Below are 16684 nucleotides of genomic sequence, written 5' to 3'. Positions count from 1 at the left end.
CCCATATAGGCCAAATATTACTGCAGGTCAGGAGTACAATAAAAATGCCTCAGAAGTGTGTAAAAACTCGGACAAGGGAGACTCAGGCTTTTCTCTCTGTCCCTTTCTGCAGCCACTGGTGTTTTTCACCCTGGCAATACAGCAGATAACATTTCTCTTTGGTACATAACTTCTAGAGCAAAAACCTCTGTGAAAGCTGGAGGGAGACTGATATTGAGGAGAAAAGCTATTCTATCATTTCTGCAGGTCTCATGGGAAAAAAAAACTCTGAAGACAACCCAGTAGCAGGTGCAAACTTAGAGCATCAGACACAGTTAGTTATGAAACTAGAAATAATTGGGCCTCTTTTTCCTCAACACCTGTGGTTTCCTCCCAGGAGAGCACAGAGAACATTTATTAGATGTACCAAAGGCATTTGGGAGCATGAATTCCTTTGGACTTGCAAGAGTTTTATGCATTATACCCAGGTGGTGCTTTTGACATACTTTCAAAATTTTTCACTAGGAAAAAAAAAATCAGATTTCAGGGCTTTTAAATAGCAGTTTATGGACTAGACACCATAGGCCACAGGAAATGGTTGGAGACAGACTATCATTATTAGACAAATGACAGGTCAGGGAGTTGCAGATATATGGTCCTCACCCTATTTTTACTGTTCAGAAGGATTTAGACCTGCTCAAGGAGCTGTAAGGGGGTATTTGCTTTGGTTATTGGTTACAGTCCATCACATGGTTATACTTATGGTGGGGTCTTCTAAACTCTGGCTTTATAGAAGCACAAGAAATTGATAGCATTTGTGGTTTGCAGATTGCTGCAGCCCTTGGAACAGGCATTACCTGGCAGAAGGCACTACACGAGTGGCCTCAAGTGCTTGGCAAGGAGAATCCATTCAATGATCAGATTGAGGCCATATTCAAAGATCAAGGTGGATACTGACTTCCCAACTGCTGGAACCCTCACGCGATTGATGACGGCGCTTCCACAAGTCAAGATGATTAAAGACACACCCAAAAAAGGGGGTAGAGGAAGTTATCAGAGCCAGTAGGAGTGAACATAACACAAGAGAATTCTTTCCAGTTTGTATCTCACCTGCACAAGTAGATAATGCTTTTTCTGTGGAGCTACAAAAATAAAAATCAAGGGATAGCTGCCAGCTAGACCATTTATTGGACCACTTTGAAAATCCGTTCTTTTTTTCATACGCAGCAAACTCCTACCCCTACCTAATCTTTTTTCCTTCTGCAGAGCATTTCTAGGTTTTCTATTTGAAGTGTTTCAACAGTTAATCTGATCCCAAAGGAGAGGGGGGAACCCCAAACTCGTTATGTTGCTATAAATTGTGTGTATGTAATTGCCTTGACTGTCAATACATTATTTAGCTGCTATTTGCTTATTAAAGTGTGCCAGGAATCACAAGGCACTACAATTTTGATGTGCCTGGCAGCATCAGCACAGGCTGACTGAGCACAGGTTCTCTTCCCCCATTAATAAGATATTAGGTTGACAACACTTCATGTATTTAAAAAGCGGGTTGCTTTTTCAACCTGTAATGTATTTCTGCTTTTTTTGCTCTCTAAGAAAAATAATATGCCCAGTCCTATGTCTTTTACAGGCATGGCCAAGGGAATCAGTGAAAATATTGGGCAGCCCTTACTTCATAGGCAGACTTGAAGATGGAAAATTACTGCATTTTTTGTCAGCTTATCCAATGCTCTTAGCAAAATAAATTTTTAAAATCAGAGACAGCTCTACCCTACTTGCAACCTTACTGATGATGGAGGAATCAGAGAGCATTAAGTGGCATTAATTATGGGTGAAAAAGATCCAGTAAATAGCAAGCATTAACATGACATGACTAAAACACCCCGATAGCCCAAAGCTCAGGCAGTTGCTCTGCTCCTTGTTCTGAGCACAGCCCTTGCACAAGGCTGTCACACGTGAGGCAGCTCTTGGGCTGTGGTCCAAACCCAAGGATAGGGCCTGGCTGTAGGATGTGCACCCACTCAGCATTTTGCACAGGCAGTGGATGACCAGGCTAAATACTATTTTGATTGAAGCATAAATTACTGCTTTCCTAGATCCTGATCCTTTTTATAGGGTACAATCAATGCTGGGTTTTTTATTAAGATATTAAGATAGAAATTAAGATAGAAATTCCTTTGGGATGACTGCTAACACTTAAGTAAATATTCAAGTCACCTACTTTAGGAAACCAGAAGGGAATACATTCCTTAATTGAATGATACTTGTTAATAAGGCCCCAATTTATTAAAGGCATTTAGATGTTACCAAAATATTCAGCCTCCCAAGGAATAGTTTTAACTCCAGAGAGGCACACCTGGGGAAGACTGTTTAGCATTAGAAGGAAATCACCTTGCTTCCTGTAGAAATTCTCTTCAAACAACATAACATTCCATGTACCCTGGCCAGGTAAAGCACCTCCTATTTTTGTATTACTTATTCAGGACTTATCTTTCATTAAATACAACACAAGGACAGAAACAAGTGCATCCACATGTTTTTACTACAGCCCAGGCAATAATTACAGAATATCAGATTATTTTCTCAACATCAACACACAGAAGTGTAGCAATTAAAATGGGGAAGGGAGTCATGTTTAGAAGTCTAATTTTCAAGGCAATTTCTTTGCAAATTATTGTATTTCATTTGAGGTTGGGATTTAATAACACCAATTAGGAGTTTTACCAAGTAGTAAAACTGAAATTTCCTCAACTAAAATAAGCTACATTGCCCAGAGGAAAGCATTTTTCTCTTACAGACTTTCTTACTTGTGAACTCACTGAATTTCTGAACAATGGGGGAAAAAAGGTTTCTTATAAAATTAGAACATCTTTTCAAAGGCAGCCTGAAACCTCCACAGCCAAATCCCAAAGCAAAGCCCTCTCAAAGGTTTGCCCAGTACAACTTCTCCATACTGGATACAGGGCCTGAGGGACACCAAGGAATGGGCTTGCCCCTGGCTGAAGGCACACCACCCAAAGCACATGCCCTTGCACCTCAGAGTGAGCTCTGCAGCTCCAAACCCAGCTGCATGCAGAAACCTGATAATGCATTAACTATCTATGTTCATTAAAGAAAGATGAATTTTGGTACTATTAAGCTATCAGCTTTTACAACCACTATGTCTCAATTATTTCAAATGCAAAAAACAGCTGAAGATCTGCACCCCCTAACATCAATCACTTACCCATACCACTCTAAAAATACATGTCCTATATTTAAAAAACACTGCTGAAAAAGCTTACTTATGCTAAAGCAGTGACAAACTATGAATCCTAGTCTATTCCATTAGGTTAACTGTCTCCTGGTGCTTAGGCTGGTTCAAGGTGAAAAATGCACAGGGAAAAGAGAAATGGGAAAACAAAGTTTTTCTTGGAAAGCTTCTTATAATTCCATGCAATTCAAAGTTTATTTGCAGGATGAAGTTCTAGAAGAAATGGTCTGTCAAGATCTTTTTTTGGGGAGAGTCACAGCATGTGAATGAATACAGAAGGGATTATGTCACTAGCTGGGTCCAGCACACAGGAAGGTTCTCTTGATGTTACTCTGCAAATGGTTTTCACAAAGCTTTGCTTGAAATCAGACAGCAGGAACTCATTTTGAGGTGCAGGACATCTAAACCTACCTGAAGCTATTTGAATTCACACAGTCTGGCCTCTTCACAAAGAATCTGCTCCAATTATGGAAAAACTACGTAACCATTATTGCAAACTTTCACCACAAAGCCTTAAAAGAGCAGAGGAACATGGGAGGGGAGGAGGCAGCGCCCAGCAGTGCCAGCCAGGAAATCCACAAGCACAGGCTTCCTGCTAAGCTTGCATCCTATGTTTCTGCTGGCTGCAGGAGCCCATGGGCTCACCACTCATGTGCCCAGAAGTCACCACACAGGTCAGCTTTGCTAACTTAACACCACCTCTAGCACTTCATACCTTTTCCTTTATGAGGAGAACTGCTTCTTCGGCAATGAACAAACACAGATTGATTTCTACAAGGGGTAATAGTCCAATTAGCCTAAATAAAAATGTTCCCTTGAATGTCATCCAGTTCTGTTCTTAACACCTTTCTGTGGACTTATTTCATACTTCAAAAATTAATGGTTTTTAACACTCACTTGGGAGTTTAAGAAGAGAGCCTACCACACATCCACTGCTCAAATTTGCTCTTGCACTGTCCATGTTGTGTTATTCTGCTGCCATATCTTTGTCACAAAAAAAAAAATCTTTTCTCTCCATATTTGATGAGCTGCTACACATGGACAATCTGGCTTCCCACTACAAAATTCAGCTAGCTATGTCCAAGGCTTCACATTATCAAGTGGAATTCTGGGACACATGTACAGAATAGAATCCTTCCTTAAACACTGTGTGGAGTCCAGCTTTTCTTCAGCCTACAAATTAGTATCTCAAATTGCATAGATGACATTATGAAAAAAAGCAGGGAGGGTTTTACTTTTTATTTTAAATGAATAAAATAAATCTCAATACATAGTTTGGAAATATTTAAAAACATCAGAAAAGAAAATGAGATTTAAAAGCAAGTACAAAAGGGGCAGGATGAAAACAGTATAAGGTAACAGAATTTAGTGTTTCAAGTGTGAATATATAACAGCAATAGCAATCTTAAATTTTCCACTGCTGCATTCCTAGTGAAGTAATGAGCTGGAATTTCAATATGCTCAGTGAAAAGCCACAAAAACTGCAAGTATTAACTGAGAAATGTTGCCATTTTCATGATGAGTCTAAAGTACTGCTTTTATATGCTTTGTGCACATGTATATCAAGGGGAGGAAGACCCATTTTTTCAGCCAGAGGAGTATTAGTTGGTACACAGCAGCTTTGTAAAGTCTTATCATTAAACAAAACAAAAAAAGGACACTTTTACTACCTATTAACCTATTCCTGGTTGTCAAATGGAGAACTCTAGCTTGTAAAAACCACAAGTCCCAGGAAATACTGATGTATACAACCATAAACCTAAATTTTTCTGTCTGATTATTTTTTACATAACATTCCTAACAAAAATATTCAAGACCTTCCATTTCTATCAAAGTGCAATATACTGCATACTTAATTCCATACCTGCAAATCACATAGTGTACACACCATGCACTTATCCACACTAGTCTGTATAGGAAATTGCAAAAGTAGTATGAATATGTTGTGCATGTTTTGTTCTGACCACAAAGATGCTGGACAAGCAGAATTATCTATACTGCATGTTGTAGAATAAAATTAACTAGTTATTTCTATGCCTGATCATTACAAAAGAAGAACCCCAACATATGCTACAACGTTAGATATTGTGCTTCAGCAGCATTCTTGTTAAGAGTATTTTGAACTGTTGCTTCTTTCAGGGAGCTGAGTTATCTGGAAAGCTTGTCTTTCACTAGCTAGTGCCCCCCTTACTGCCCTGAAGTGTGATTTCCTGCAATAATTTAGTTGTTTGAAAAAGAGAATGCACCTAGCTAGAAGACTTCCAAAAAAGGAGTTATATAAATATTTAGCACATTTAGAAACAGGTAATTGCTTCCTACCATACTCAAAACTAGGAACTAAGAAGGTTTTAAAATTTTTTAAGTGAAATAAAAATACTGCATAACATAGTCCTGTATAACGTTAAATACTCTCTCAAACTTAAAGCATAAGTGACCCAGAGGACTTCCAACATTCTCATTTAAATTCTTTTCTTGTGTAGTTTCCCTTAAAGCTTTCCGGAAGGTTTGTAGCAGGCATCAGGCTGCCACATGCGAAGGTCAATGAGGACTTGGTTGAGCTTTTGCATCCAAAGGTTACGTTCTTCTTTAGTGTCAGCAGACAGCCAGTTCCTAGGAGGCAAGGAACCCTATGGATTATTTTCCGTCTTCAATTAGTTAATGGGACAAAAGTCAAGCTGATCAACCACAGAAGCCCAGAAGAAAGAGTAGGGTTAAAAATTAAGTCAAACATTCCACCATCCTGCTACCAAGTCACCTGGCCTTTCCACTTCTAGAAAGCAGTTCACTTTTAATCAAGGATTAAAAGTGAACAAAACAGTTCAAGTGCCACCCAAAACCTCAGCATTTAAATGACCTTTGCATCATTATGACAAAGTTGTAAAGCTCCTACATTGCTGCAACTATCACATGAGGTAAAATACCCTCCCAAAACCTTCATGATTTTATGCACTCACTTTGTAACACAGAGTGTGTCTCTGCATTGGCTGACGAGGGTCTCTCGGTCATCTTCTCTCTGAGGTCGGACAGTTATTAGTTCAAAAGTGTTGGGACGGGCACAGAACTCCCTGTTGGCAGGTTCAATCTGATGATTTGTGCAGTTAGCCAAGTTTATCCGGCCCAAAGGATGCTGAAAGTGAAATCAGTTCACCAGTCAAGAGCACTGCAATCAAAAGTAATTCTGAACAACATATTAAGTGAACACACCTTCTCTCAGTGAGTTACTCCATACAAAAAGGTGATATATGTGCAGCTGTAAGAAATTTATTTGAAAAAAATCCCATGATTTAATGTAATCATGGACTAATACTGATATTTCTGGGTGACATCTATCTCTGCACAATGGAACAGATATAGTGGGGGCAAGGGGATGCATTTAGTAAGTTTAATATTTCTGTAGATCACCAAAATACAGCTGACTCTCTCTCTGAAAAATAGAGAAAAGTCTAGAAAATTTTCCAGAACAATCTGCAAAACAAACCAAAGCTTCTTGCTTGCAGACAAAAGCAAAATAGGAACCTTCTTCTTGCTTAACTTTTTTTTTCCATTATCTTGTCTTACAGTAGGCAAAGATTTTTCCCTCTCTCCTGGCAAGGGAATAAACTACATTGATATATTTTGGCAATGTCAACTATCAGCATATGGTGTTCCTCTGTTAGCAGGGAAGAAACTAAACTCAGGCATCTGGATTGGCATAAAAGTCCCAAAAGGACCAGAGTTTGCCACGAAGTTTGGGAAAGAAAATGTTCTGCCACTAAACAAGAAAGTGTTTAATGGTAAATAACTTCAGTGAATCAGAAAAACCCTCTTGGAAAGCAGTCTTTAAAAGAACCTGGAAACAATTTAGCGCACTGCAGGAACACACTAAGGAGACAAGAAGGTTCACCTCAGTGACTGATGAACCTCTGATTTGTCTCATTAGCCCCACAAGAACTTAGTTTTCTGTGAGAACCATTTAAGAAGCACCAGTTCCAACTACAATGTGGAGCTGCAAGAAGACAAGGATTTCAAATAAGGTAGTCAAATGAGATAGTTCTACAATATACAAGGTTGGCCACTCTAATTTTTTACCATATTAAGTGTTAGTCATCATTTTGTCTAAAACTTTAGGCAACTAGATACAGTCTGCTTATTAAGCTGTACAAGTCCAATCAATTTCAACTCAATAATTAGTGATTTGATGAGCACAATGGAAAGCCTTAAGACTAAAGGGGAAATTAAATATGGATCTCCCATCACTTTCCCCCATTTCCTACTAGACAGGGAAGTCAGTTTCTAAGTTTGCCATGATTTAGGTCAGCTTTATGAAGAAAAGTCCCCTCCATTCCCCAAGGAAGCTTTAGGAACTTGAATCCCACCAGTCTAAGGCCTAAACATTACTGTCCTTAACAATGAACAACTATTTGTGTAGGGTACTACAGAACTGTAGACTTAAGCTTTACAAAACAGCGTTACCTTTCTTTTCTCATCATCTGGGTATGTCCAATAGGAGATACAATTTCCAGACAGCACACACCAGCGCCTATGCCACGCTCCAAATCCACTCACATCTTCAAACATGGTCTTAAAAACAAAAAATTAAATGGGGTAACTTTCTACCTTGAGCTAGGTCTGTATTTGACTATTTTTCTACCAGAATGGTTCTGCAAGTGCAACTTTTCATAGCACTAAATGAAAGAGCAGGAAAAAAAATTATACTGAGAGAGGCTTCTATTCAGACAGTGTATTTATTTTCCAGATGGTATAAAAAATTAGCTCACACTATCATTCTCAGGTTTGCAGCCTTTTGCTAAAAGGCACCTATAATTGCGGTTTAAAATTACAAGATTTTCATGTTGATGGTGACAAGCAGTCCCATTATTTTAAGGTAAAGAACGGTTATTTCTAGTATATGCAGTACAAATGGTTCCTAAAATGCGTTCAAAAAACAATTTATTACTATTAGATATTTGAGTAATTTTTGACTTAAAAATCAGGATTAAAAAGCATGCAGCTATTCAAGAAGCCACTCAAGAAAGTTTAGTCAGTTCAAAGGAAATTAGAAATTGATTTTTAAATGTTTGTGTTGGCAGTTCTTTTATTGGATGCTGGATTTCATCCATTTCAAGCCTCATTTCCTTAGAACTGGAATGGATAGTTTAGTATCTGACTTCTATTCCTGCTTGAACTGACTTCTATTCCTATTCTTGAACTTACACAGAACTTTTTTCCCAATTAAGGTGTGTATTGTGATTCTCACTCTTCACAATTCAGATTCTAATTTTCAGTGGTGCAGGGAGTTTCCAAACCCTTACTCTGAACAAATGCCGCATGCATGTACATCACTCTTCAGGTTTTACATATTGTACAGTAGAAGCAAATGTGGACTTTCTCAAATTAGTACACAGAAACATGGGACAGCAAATACCATAAGCATGTGAAATGTTTGCATCTAATGAAATCTGTTCGACTTCAATTAAGTAAAGGGAAAGGAGACAGAAAGCAGTGTTTGAAAAGAGTCTAAAGAAATCGTGATTTCTGGAAACACCAAAATAACAGCAAATGTTAATGCTTCATTTTCATAGCACATTTACTGCCATCTTGTGGACACTTCAACAGTTCCAGCTCCTAGGCCCAAGTATCAGCTGCATATTCTAGGTCCAGTTTTAGAGAGAAACAAGAGTTTTAGAGATGGCACAAGATTTTTCTAAAAAAAAAATACTGTTGTTTCTTTGTCTTATAGAAAAGCTGTGAACACAGTAGAAAAAGACCCAATCTTTTGTGTTTATTAAACACACACAAAAAGAGTCCTGTAAAATTTTTTGGCCGTTGAAATTAAAATCTCATCCACCATCAAAGATTTTAGAAAGAGAAGGTTAACTGAAGTTCAAAATAATAAATAATCAGATGTTTAGAAGAGAGATACACAAACTCTTAAAAGATAGCCTTAACTTAAACATGTTTAGAAGAGAAACTAAAAACCATTTGTGGTCTGGTTCAGAGATTAAAAAAAAAAAAAAAAATCAAGCCAGTTTTTAGCTTTAAACACAGGTGTGACATTAAAAAATTACTATACTTTTAGGACCTGTAATTTCCAAGGCAGGAGTTTGAAGTGAATACAGTAAACACCTTACCAGGAACCCTTTCTCCTCCACCAAAGAGTCCACTTGGCATTTCAACTTCAGATATATATGACCTTCCAAAGGAGACAAAAAGGGAACCTGCAAAATGTAAAACAATCATTTAATTTTGACATCTCTCAGCTAAGTCTTAGCAGTTCAAGCAGGCTACCTGCACCAAGATGTTAAGCACTGTCTTGTTCTTAGGACCTTCAGCCAGAAAGAAGCAGTCAGTCAGACTCAAGCAAGACAGTAATAATCACTTTTGGTTTCAAGTTCATTTAGAAGCTTTCCAATAATTATTTATTAGTTTGCTCATCAGGATATAGATATATAGACATGCACTCTAGCTATGAAAACAGGCTCTTCAAGCATGGTTAGAAACAACAGAAGGCACCAGTCCACACCTTTCAAGCTTCTGCCTCAGTTTGACATCAAGTTGTTTGGAAAATAATAAAGCTCACCAAAGTGAGCTTAAACAGGAATGGTACTTGGATACCATAAGCATTTTTGGCAGATACTGATGCAGTAGTGCCTACTCAGATAAATCTTTACATTAAAAAAAACCTGGAAAGGGGAGAAATAATGAAAACAGTTCTCAACTAGCATTCAAGGTGTTAAAAACGTGTTAAGTAATTTCTGACAGAAAAGGTTCCCAGTCTTACTTTTGCCACTGGAAAAAAAAAAAAAAAAAAAAAAGAAAGCTTCATTACTGTACCAGAGGTCAGTTAAACAGCCATTTGACAGCCAAGAGTTTTGAGGAAGAGCATGCAAAGGTCTGCCTTTGAGCTTTCCCCAATCTCTCCAAACATAATGCCTCATTACTTTGACTACTCCAAGAAATCACATCTCTTTTTTTTTTCTCCCCCTCACTGAGGCAAAGAGCTGATTCAACAAGCAAATGATGACCTGCACAGCATTCTACAGACCTGCACAGCATTCTACAGACCGTATTTTAATGCTAGTCTGAATAAGCAACACTGCTAAGAATCTTGAAAAGAAATTGACAAAAAAATTCAGAAACACTCATCTTTTGTATTACTAGAAAAGCCAGGAAGGTCGATGTTGCCAGTCAAATACAAATAAAGAGCTGTTTGCCAGGGAATAGGCACAGGCATGTGTACACAGTAACAAAATAGCTTTCAGAACTATGGAATCAACACCATTCAAATGGAACTAAATTTTGCTAGTAGTTAAGATGAACAGGAGTAACCCTGAGTAGTTGAAAGTGCTCCTCTGTGGGCCTCAGTGAGTTCTGCAGAACACCAAAATAGGTGTTGTGGTTAGAAATTGATCACCTTTCAATTGCAGACATCATGCAGCCTTCCTCCCAGACATAGGACACACATGCACAAGCAGGTGATCAAATCATTTTCACAGGTCAGATCTACTCAACTAACTCAGCATTAATGGCTTGCTCCTGTACTCAACAGGAATAGTATAGCACAGAAAAATTCTAAGCATTAGGTAGGAGTCTCCATGACCACTTGAGAAGCAAAAAATAGTAAAATACTTCCACGAAACAAAAAAAAGAAATCCAGGACTGATAAGACAACTCTAACCCTACATGCTACACCAAGGAATAATGGCATATAACCCTAATAAAGCACAGTAAAACCCATTTCTGAATGAGGGCCTCAAGAATATTTGGCCATTCCCCACTTCAGGTTTATGGGTTTTGCATCTCAATTAAGCTTTACATCAGAAGAGAAGAATCCAATTTATGAAGTTTAGCAGTGAGGAACTGTGTGAGAGGCAAAGCAAAGAGGTTGTGTAACAAACACAACACAGTTTTGCAGAGCCTACAACACCACTACAAGTTACTAAAGCAGGTCTCAAAACAACCTCTTGTACACATAATGAGAAAATATCGAGTTCTAGTTAACCATATATCTCTTTAATAAAGTTAAAGGTGGTGGAAAGAAAGCAGTTTGACAAATATCCAGCTAGATGGAAAGAAAACTAAAGCCCATGACTATGCTATCTTGCATCCTGGTGTGGTCACTCAGGTATTTGCCACAGGAACACAGCTTACTGTCACAGAAGATTATCTGTAAAGGGTCTCAAGAGAACTCAAGCATTTGAAAAACAGTTTTTTTTTAGGAGACTTTTGATTAAAAATAGGAGATGATAGGCACTAAAAGTATCACTTGCTTAATTTTGAGTGGAAATATGAAAATTAATCTAAAACACTTCCTTCTGCAGGACTCGAGTAAACTATTAACTAGATTAAACTATGTTCATAGGTTAAAGAAAAATTATTTCTGTTAAGGATATCAATTCACATAATTTCTAAAGCCAAAATATACACCGAGCAAAAACATTTTAAAGGCACATTTGTGTACAAATAAGGACCTCATTTATTTGACATGCTTTGAAAACACTAAGCTTTTTGCTTAAAATGCCAAATGTCTTGCTATGTCTTGTCAGAACAAGGTTAGAATAAGAAGCAAAGTTACTTAGGTTCTGAGAGATTTTAATTTTCTTCAGCAGCAACAAGTTGAGTTAAACCAACATTTAGGCTGCCAGGCATTTTTCTCTGATTCTCTTATCAGCACAGCAGCTGATTCTATGTTCTGTGTAGTTCATCAAGAAGCTGGCTCAAATTTCCTGACTATGAATCTTTAAGAAGCACAACAATTTGTTCTGAAACAAGAAACAACCTCCTCTAATGACCCAGGAAGACAACAGAAACATGCTAGTTAAGGAGCAACCCTAGGCAACCTAAATAACTGAGTTCCAGCAGCATGCTTATGAGACAAGGAGTAGAATTCTGCAAGTCTTAAAGGCTTCTAACATCTTGTGTTTAGTTAGTAAATCTTTGTAAGCACTTTCTCAGAAGAATTTTTTTAAAAGCTGCAAAAACAGCCAGACAGAAAGAAGCAACATGCACTAGAAAGCATTTTCCTGTTTTAAGTTAGAAACTAAAGGATCATAGCAACCTTGTCCTGGAACATAAATCCCAACAGTTCTTTTTCCTCCCCTTCAAAATTTATCTAGGGAAAAAAGAAACATGCTCAATGCAATTAGTGTAAAGTTATAGTCTAGAAGAAAAAAGGACACAGTTATACATGAGTATATTTTGGTCCTTTATACCCTGCACTTTAACAGTACATAGGTAAAAGAGAGGAATGACACTCAAAAAAACCACTGTGGCATCAGTTTGTTCCATATCAGAAATACATGAAGCAACCAGCTGTTTGTACAGCCACAGGCCAAGTCAAAACTGAAATTTGGTAGTAATTTAACAAAGGTAGTAATGTAATTTACTGAGGTAGTAATTTAACAAAAAAACCCCAAATAAATAATGAATAAGAATTCCCCTCTTTTCCAGATAACTGTAAGACTGCATCTGCAAAAAATTAACCAAGTGATAGTTTTCCCAGAATTCTCTTTGAACATTGTGCTTTTGCTATATTTCACTAGTCCAGTGTCCTGTCATACAATGCAAACCAATGAAGTCCAAACCTAAACTGCTGAATATAATACAAAAGCTGATTCTATTATCTCCAAGAACAAGAGGTTTCCAATAAGGAAGCTACACACAAAGATTTCTACATATAGCTCTGGTTAAGAGGAACATTTATGCTGAAGAACCAAAGCTGCTACTTCTGAAATTCACATAGTCAGTAACAACAGTGCAATTTAACCATTGTCCTGCCAGCTGCTTCAGTAAAGGAATCTGCTTCCATCTACAAAAAGTAAAACTTCTAAAATGCAAGATAGGATTATTGAGATATTTTGTTTTAAGACTTATACACAAACACAATTAGTTTTTGTTTTCTCATCTCTTATCAGAAGCTGAAATTGCAAAAATACTATTATTGCCATAAGACTTAATTGGCCAAAAAAACCAAAGTTATTCTTTTGCTGCTCTTGGGTAGCTAAAACTGTGATTTAGTACTACCATAAACTGCAGTAACATTTGAATTAATTTAAACTAGCTTAGGATAGCTGCTAGCATAAATACCTATTAAAACAGGTTTTAGATATTAGATATTACAAGGTTAGAGATTGCAATGAATGTAAAAACGAATTTTTTAAACTTCTCATAGCAAAAGCCAATAAACATTCTGTTTAGACAAGGAACTAATGGCATAAAAGTCAATAAGAGTTCTAAAAAACACCTTAAGATAATTTGCTTCTACAAATTTAATTGGGATATGAAAGGAAAAACTCATGCTCCTAAAGATATTCAAGTGGCATTTTTTAGGTCAATTAAATGCAGAAAAATTCAAAAACATCATTATCATTAAAACACACTTAATGCCTTCTTTAGTGATAACTGCAAGACTAGGAGCAACAATATGAAGACCACATATAGAAATACCAACTGCATACATCAATTTTTTGTCAGTGAAAGCAAATTAGTAATCAAATTCCTTCGTTATCTTTGCACAATCATATCTTATACTGACCTACAGAAATTAAAGAGCACCTGGCATAGTAATGAAAGTATCCCTGTTTATCTCAAAACAACATTTAATTCATATGATATAGGTAAGTAAAAACTATACAAAAATTGTTAATTTCTATATAAATAAACTATCTAGAAACCATTATATATATTTCATTTCTAGGATGGTGCTTCCACTTGAAAAGTAAACCTAGACTCTTATTTTTCTAGTAGCATGAAATTACCTTTGGAATAGCAACCAGTAATTTCCATTACCTTGTCCAGTGCAAATTTGTTATTTCCCACAGAGGACAGCGATAACTTGTGGGATCCAACAAGGATGAAATTCGTACTGCGTATGGCATTTGGGCCACCTGGACTGGCCATGGCTGTGGAGAAAAGTTAAAGTGAAGTAAAGTAATACCAAAACACACAATCTGGATGCTGCAAGGCTTAAAAATAAGTACTTTATTTGCACTACTGCATGCATGCCCTGCTCAGTACTCCAGGACAAATGCTCTTTGCAGTGCAGCCAAGCCCAGCAGCACATTCAGAGAGAATCTTGACACACACCATTCCTCCTGAGAAGATCTTTTCTTTCGAAACAAGGTTTGAAAACATCCACAAAGGAGAAAACAAAGCATTTTAAGTCTCAGAGGGATGGAGAGCGTGCTGGGGCACACTACAAAGCACACATACCCTTCAGTAGGAATGTGACTTTTCTATCTCTTAACCTCTTCTCAAGTGACACACTGCAATCTTCCGGAACTTGTACGCCTTTCCTTTGCACTTACATCATGAGAAACACACCCTGTAGCTCAGGAATTTCACTAGTAGCAGCAGCATGATACACATTCCAGATTTAGTTCATGAGCTCCTATTGCTGCAATTCCTGCTAAAGCTAGCTCAAGTATCACATACTTTAGGTCAGATAAGCGTATAATGTTTTTATATACTTAGAAAAACACTTAGAGGTGCTGTTTTTCTCTGTCAAGAGTCAGAAATACATAAACAAGTTTACATATGTTTTCTATATATAAATATTTATACAAAACACTATACACAAGCAATATTTCAGAATCTGTTCATATTTTCCAGTTATTCTGTATTACTTTGTTGACAGCAGACTCTAGTTCTCTACTTTTAAAATCATTAAATTAGTTTGAATTCATACTTTCAGGAAAAAAAAAAAGTAAACCATGGGTATCTGACACCAGATTTTAGTTCTGATTTTGTGAAGATATCTTCTGTTGAACATAATGGTAGCATAATAAACACAGGGCCAGTTTCTGGGCTGGGAAATTTAGTGTTTACTACTCACAAATTGTCATTTGTTACAAGTATTATTTGTTGATATAGAAGTTTTGGCAGCAAGTGTAGATTGGCATAAGATGTTTAGACTTTACTTACCTGGAGTAAGAAGGTTGCTTTTCTAGAAAGAGAGAGAAATAGAAGCTTAGTGAAAAAGTACTTCTGACAGTTTCTACTGGAGACAAAGCCAAGGTAAAAAGAAATTAGATTTGAAATACTTCTAAAAACCCAATCAAATAGAAAAAAAAATCGAAAAGAAAGTCCAAATAAATGTGTATTTCCAGCATTACATATGTAACAGAGCTGTTTCTTGAGCTGATGACTGAAAAATTTGGCAGAAAACTGGACAATTTATAGAGCCTTACATAAGGAACAGAAAGAATATATTATGGGCACAGCCTTAATCTGTGAGAACATGCCCTTTGGAAGGGGGCATAGTCAGATCTTGTTACAATATTACATTAATACTTACCGAGGTAATAGATGTTAATAATCTCTTTGGAGTAATAACCTACAAAAGAAGACAAGAAGATAAATGCTTTTGCTACTGCATTTGTCCAGCACATTTGCATGAGAACTAGACAGTGAAACTACTGAAGGCTTGTCTCAAATTTTGAATGGGTACTCATTACTATGAGTAAGTCTTGGGTTTTGACTGGACATAATAGATCTCAGTGGAAGAAATGCCACATAGCAAAGAAATTATTGCAGAAAAGTTAAAGCAGAAAACCAATCTTAGTAGGTGTTTTTACCTACGTCATGAGATTTCAAAGTTCCATTTGCTAAACTAAAGGTAAGAGTTAACAATAAAAGTAAGGATATGTTCAATATACTGCTGTTATACATCATTATTTTCAAGGTAAAATCTCAAAGTTTAAGTGAGTCTGTACATTAAACACAAACTGGAGTTATGTACTTTTATTGAGGTTGAAAGACAAGTCTAAGTAGCTTGTCAAAAGGCAGATATGGCCTTTTGCCTAGGATGCCACTGGCAAACCTATAATCTCATATCAGCAACTTACCCACAGTAGCATGAAATCATTCAATTTTAAGTAAAAATTCCTTTAAACTACAAGACAGGAGACGTGAACCCTGGTACTTGAAATTTTTATTAAGAGAATAGGTGGAAGCTTTCACTGTGGCAAATGAAAGAATAAAGAAATTTCCTATTTCTGCTTGCAGACACAGGACTTAAGTACTCATTCCAGCTGTTGTAAAAGACGCTCAAGTTTCTTGGTTTTACCAAGTGACAGATGATATGTCAAGGAGGAAATCAGACCTGAAGCCACTAATTCACTGTGTGCTCTATTAGAATGAAAAGAAAAATACGCACACACACCCTCAAAAGCAACCCAAAATAAACAAACCACCAAAAAAAAAACCCAAGCCACCTCCAGAACGGCTTGTTTAGGGTTACATATCTACATATATACTAAAAAAAAAGAATCACAAACACTTGATATGCACACCCTTATTAAAACAATGTTTGCTTTAAAAAGTAAGCATCTAGTGCTTATATTTAATATTGGGGAGAAAGAAGTTTTTAGTTGATCAATAAAACTTTTAAGACAAATCAAACTCCAGGGTAGGGTGTATTGACTGGCATAGTTTAACTGATGTAGAGAAAAAGGGCAATAAACCACTATT

General features: G+C 36.9%; 2 protein-coding genes across 8 annotated transcripts in view; one reads left to right on the top strand and one right to left on the bottom strand.

Moving 5' to 3' along the window:
* Positions 1-5458, top strand: part of AOAH (acyloxyacyl hydrolase) — a 77696-nt gene extending 72238 nt beyond the window's left edge. For both annotated transcript variants that reach the window (XM_026792700.2, XM_074540446.1), the window contains exon 22: positions 808-5458. In XM_026792700.2, the coding sequence (XP_026648501.2) occupies positions 808-936 (129 nt within the window). In that variant the 3' untranslated portion in view covers positions 937-5458. The remainder of the gene's footprint in view (positions 1-807) is intronic.
* Positions 5459-5573: 115 nt separating this feature from the next.
* The window catches only part of ANLN (anillin, actin binding protein), a 38299-nt gene continuing 27188 nt past the window's right edge, over positions 5574-16684 (bottom strand). For 4 of the 6 annotated variants that reach the window (XM_074540438.1, XM_074540433.1, XM_074540441.1 and 1 more), the window contains 8 exons: positions 15510-15548; positions 15137-15158; positions 14003-14115; positions 12273-12326; positions 9346-9432; positions 7688-7795; positions 6190-6362; positions 5574-5845 (listed from right to left, as the gene is read on the bottom strand). In XM_074540438.1, the coding sequence (XP_074396539.1) occupies positions 5722-5845; positions 6190-6362; positions 7688-7795; positions 9346-9432; positions 12273-12326; positions 14003-14115; positions 15137-15158; positions 15510-15548 (720 nt within the window). In that variant the 3' untranslated portion in view covers positions 5574-5721. The remainder of the gene's footprint in view (positions 5846-6189; positions 6363-7687; positions 7796-9345; positions 9433-12272; positions 12327-14002; positions 14116-15136; positions 15159-15509; positions 15549-16684) is intronic. The other 2 variants (XM_074540436.1, XM_074540444.1) reach the window with 1 other exon arrangement.

The sequence above is a fragment of the Zonotrichia albicollis genome, chromosome 1 (genome assembly GCF_047830755.1).
Source record: "Zonotrichia albicollis isolate bZonAlb1 chromosome 1, bZonAlb1.hap1, whole genome shotgun sequence".
Classification (NCBI taxonomy): domain Eukaryota; kingdom Metazoa; phylum Chordata; class Aves; order Passeriformes; family Passerellidae; genus Zonotrichia; species Zonotrichia albicollis.
Note: the sequence above shows the minus strand (reverse complement) of the source record. Positions and strands in the feature narration are given on the sequence as shown.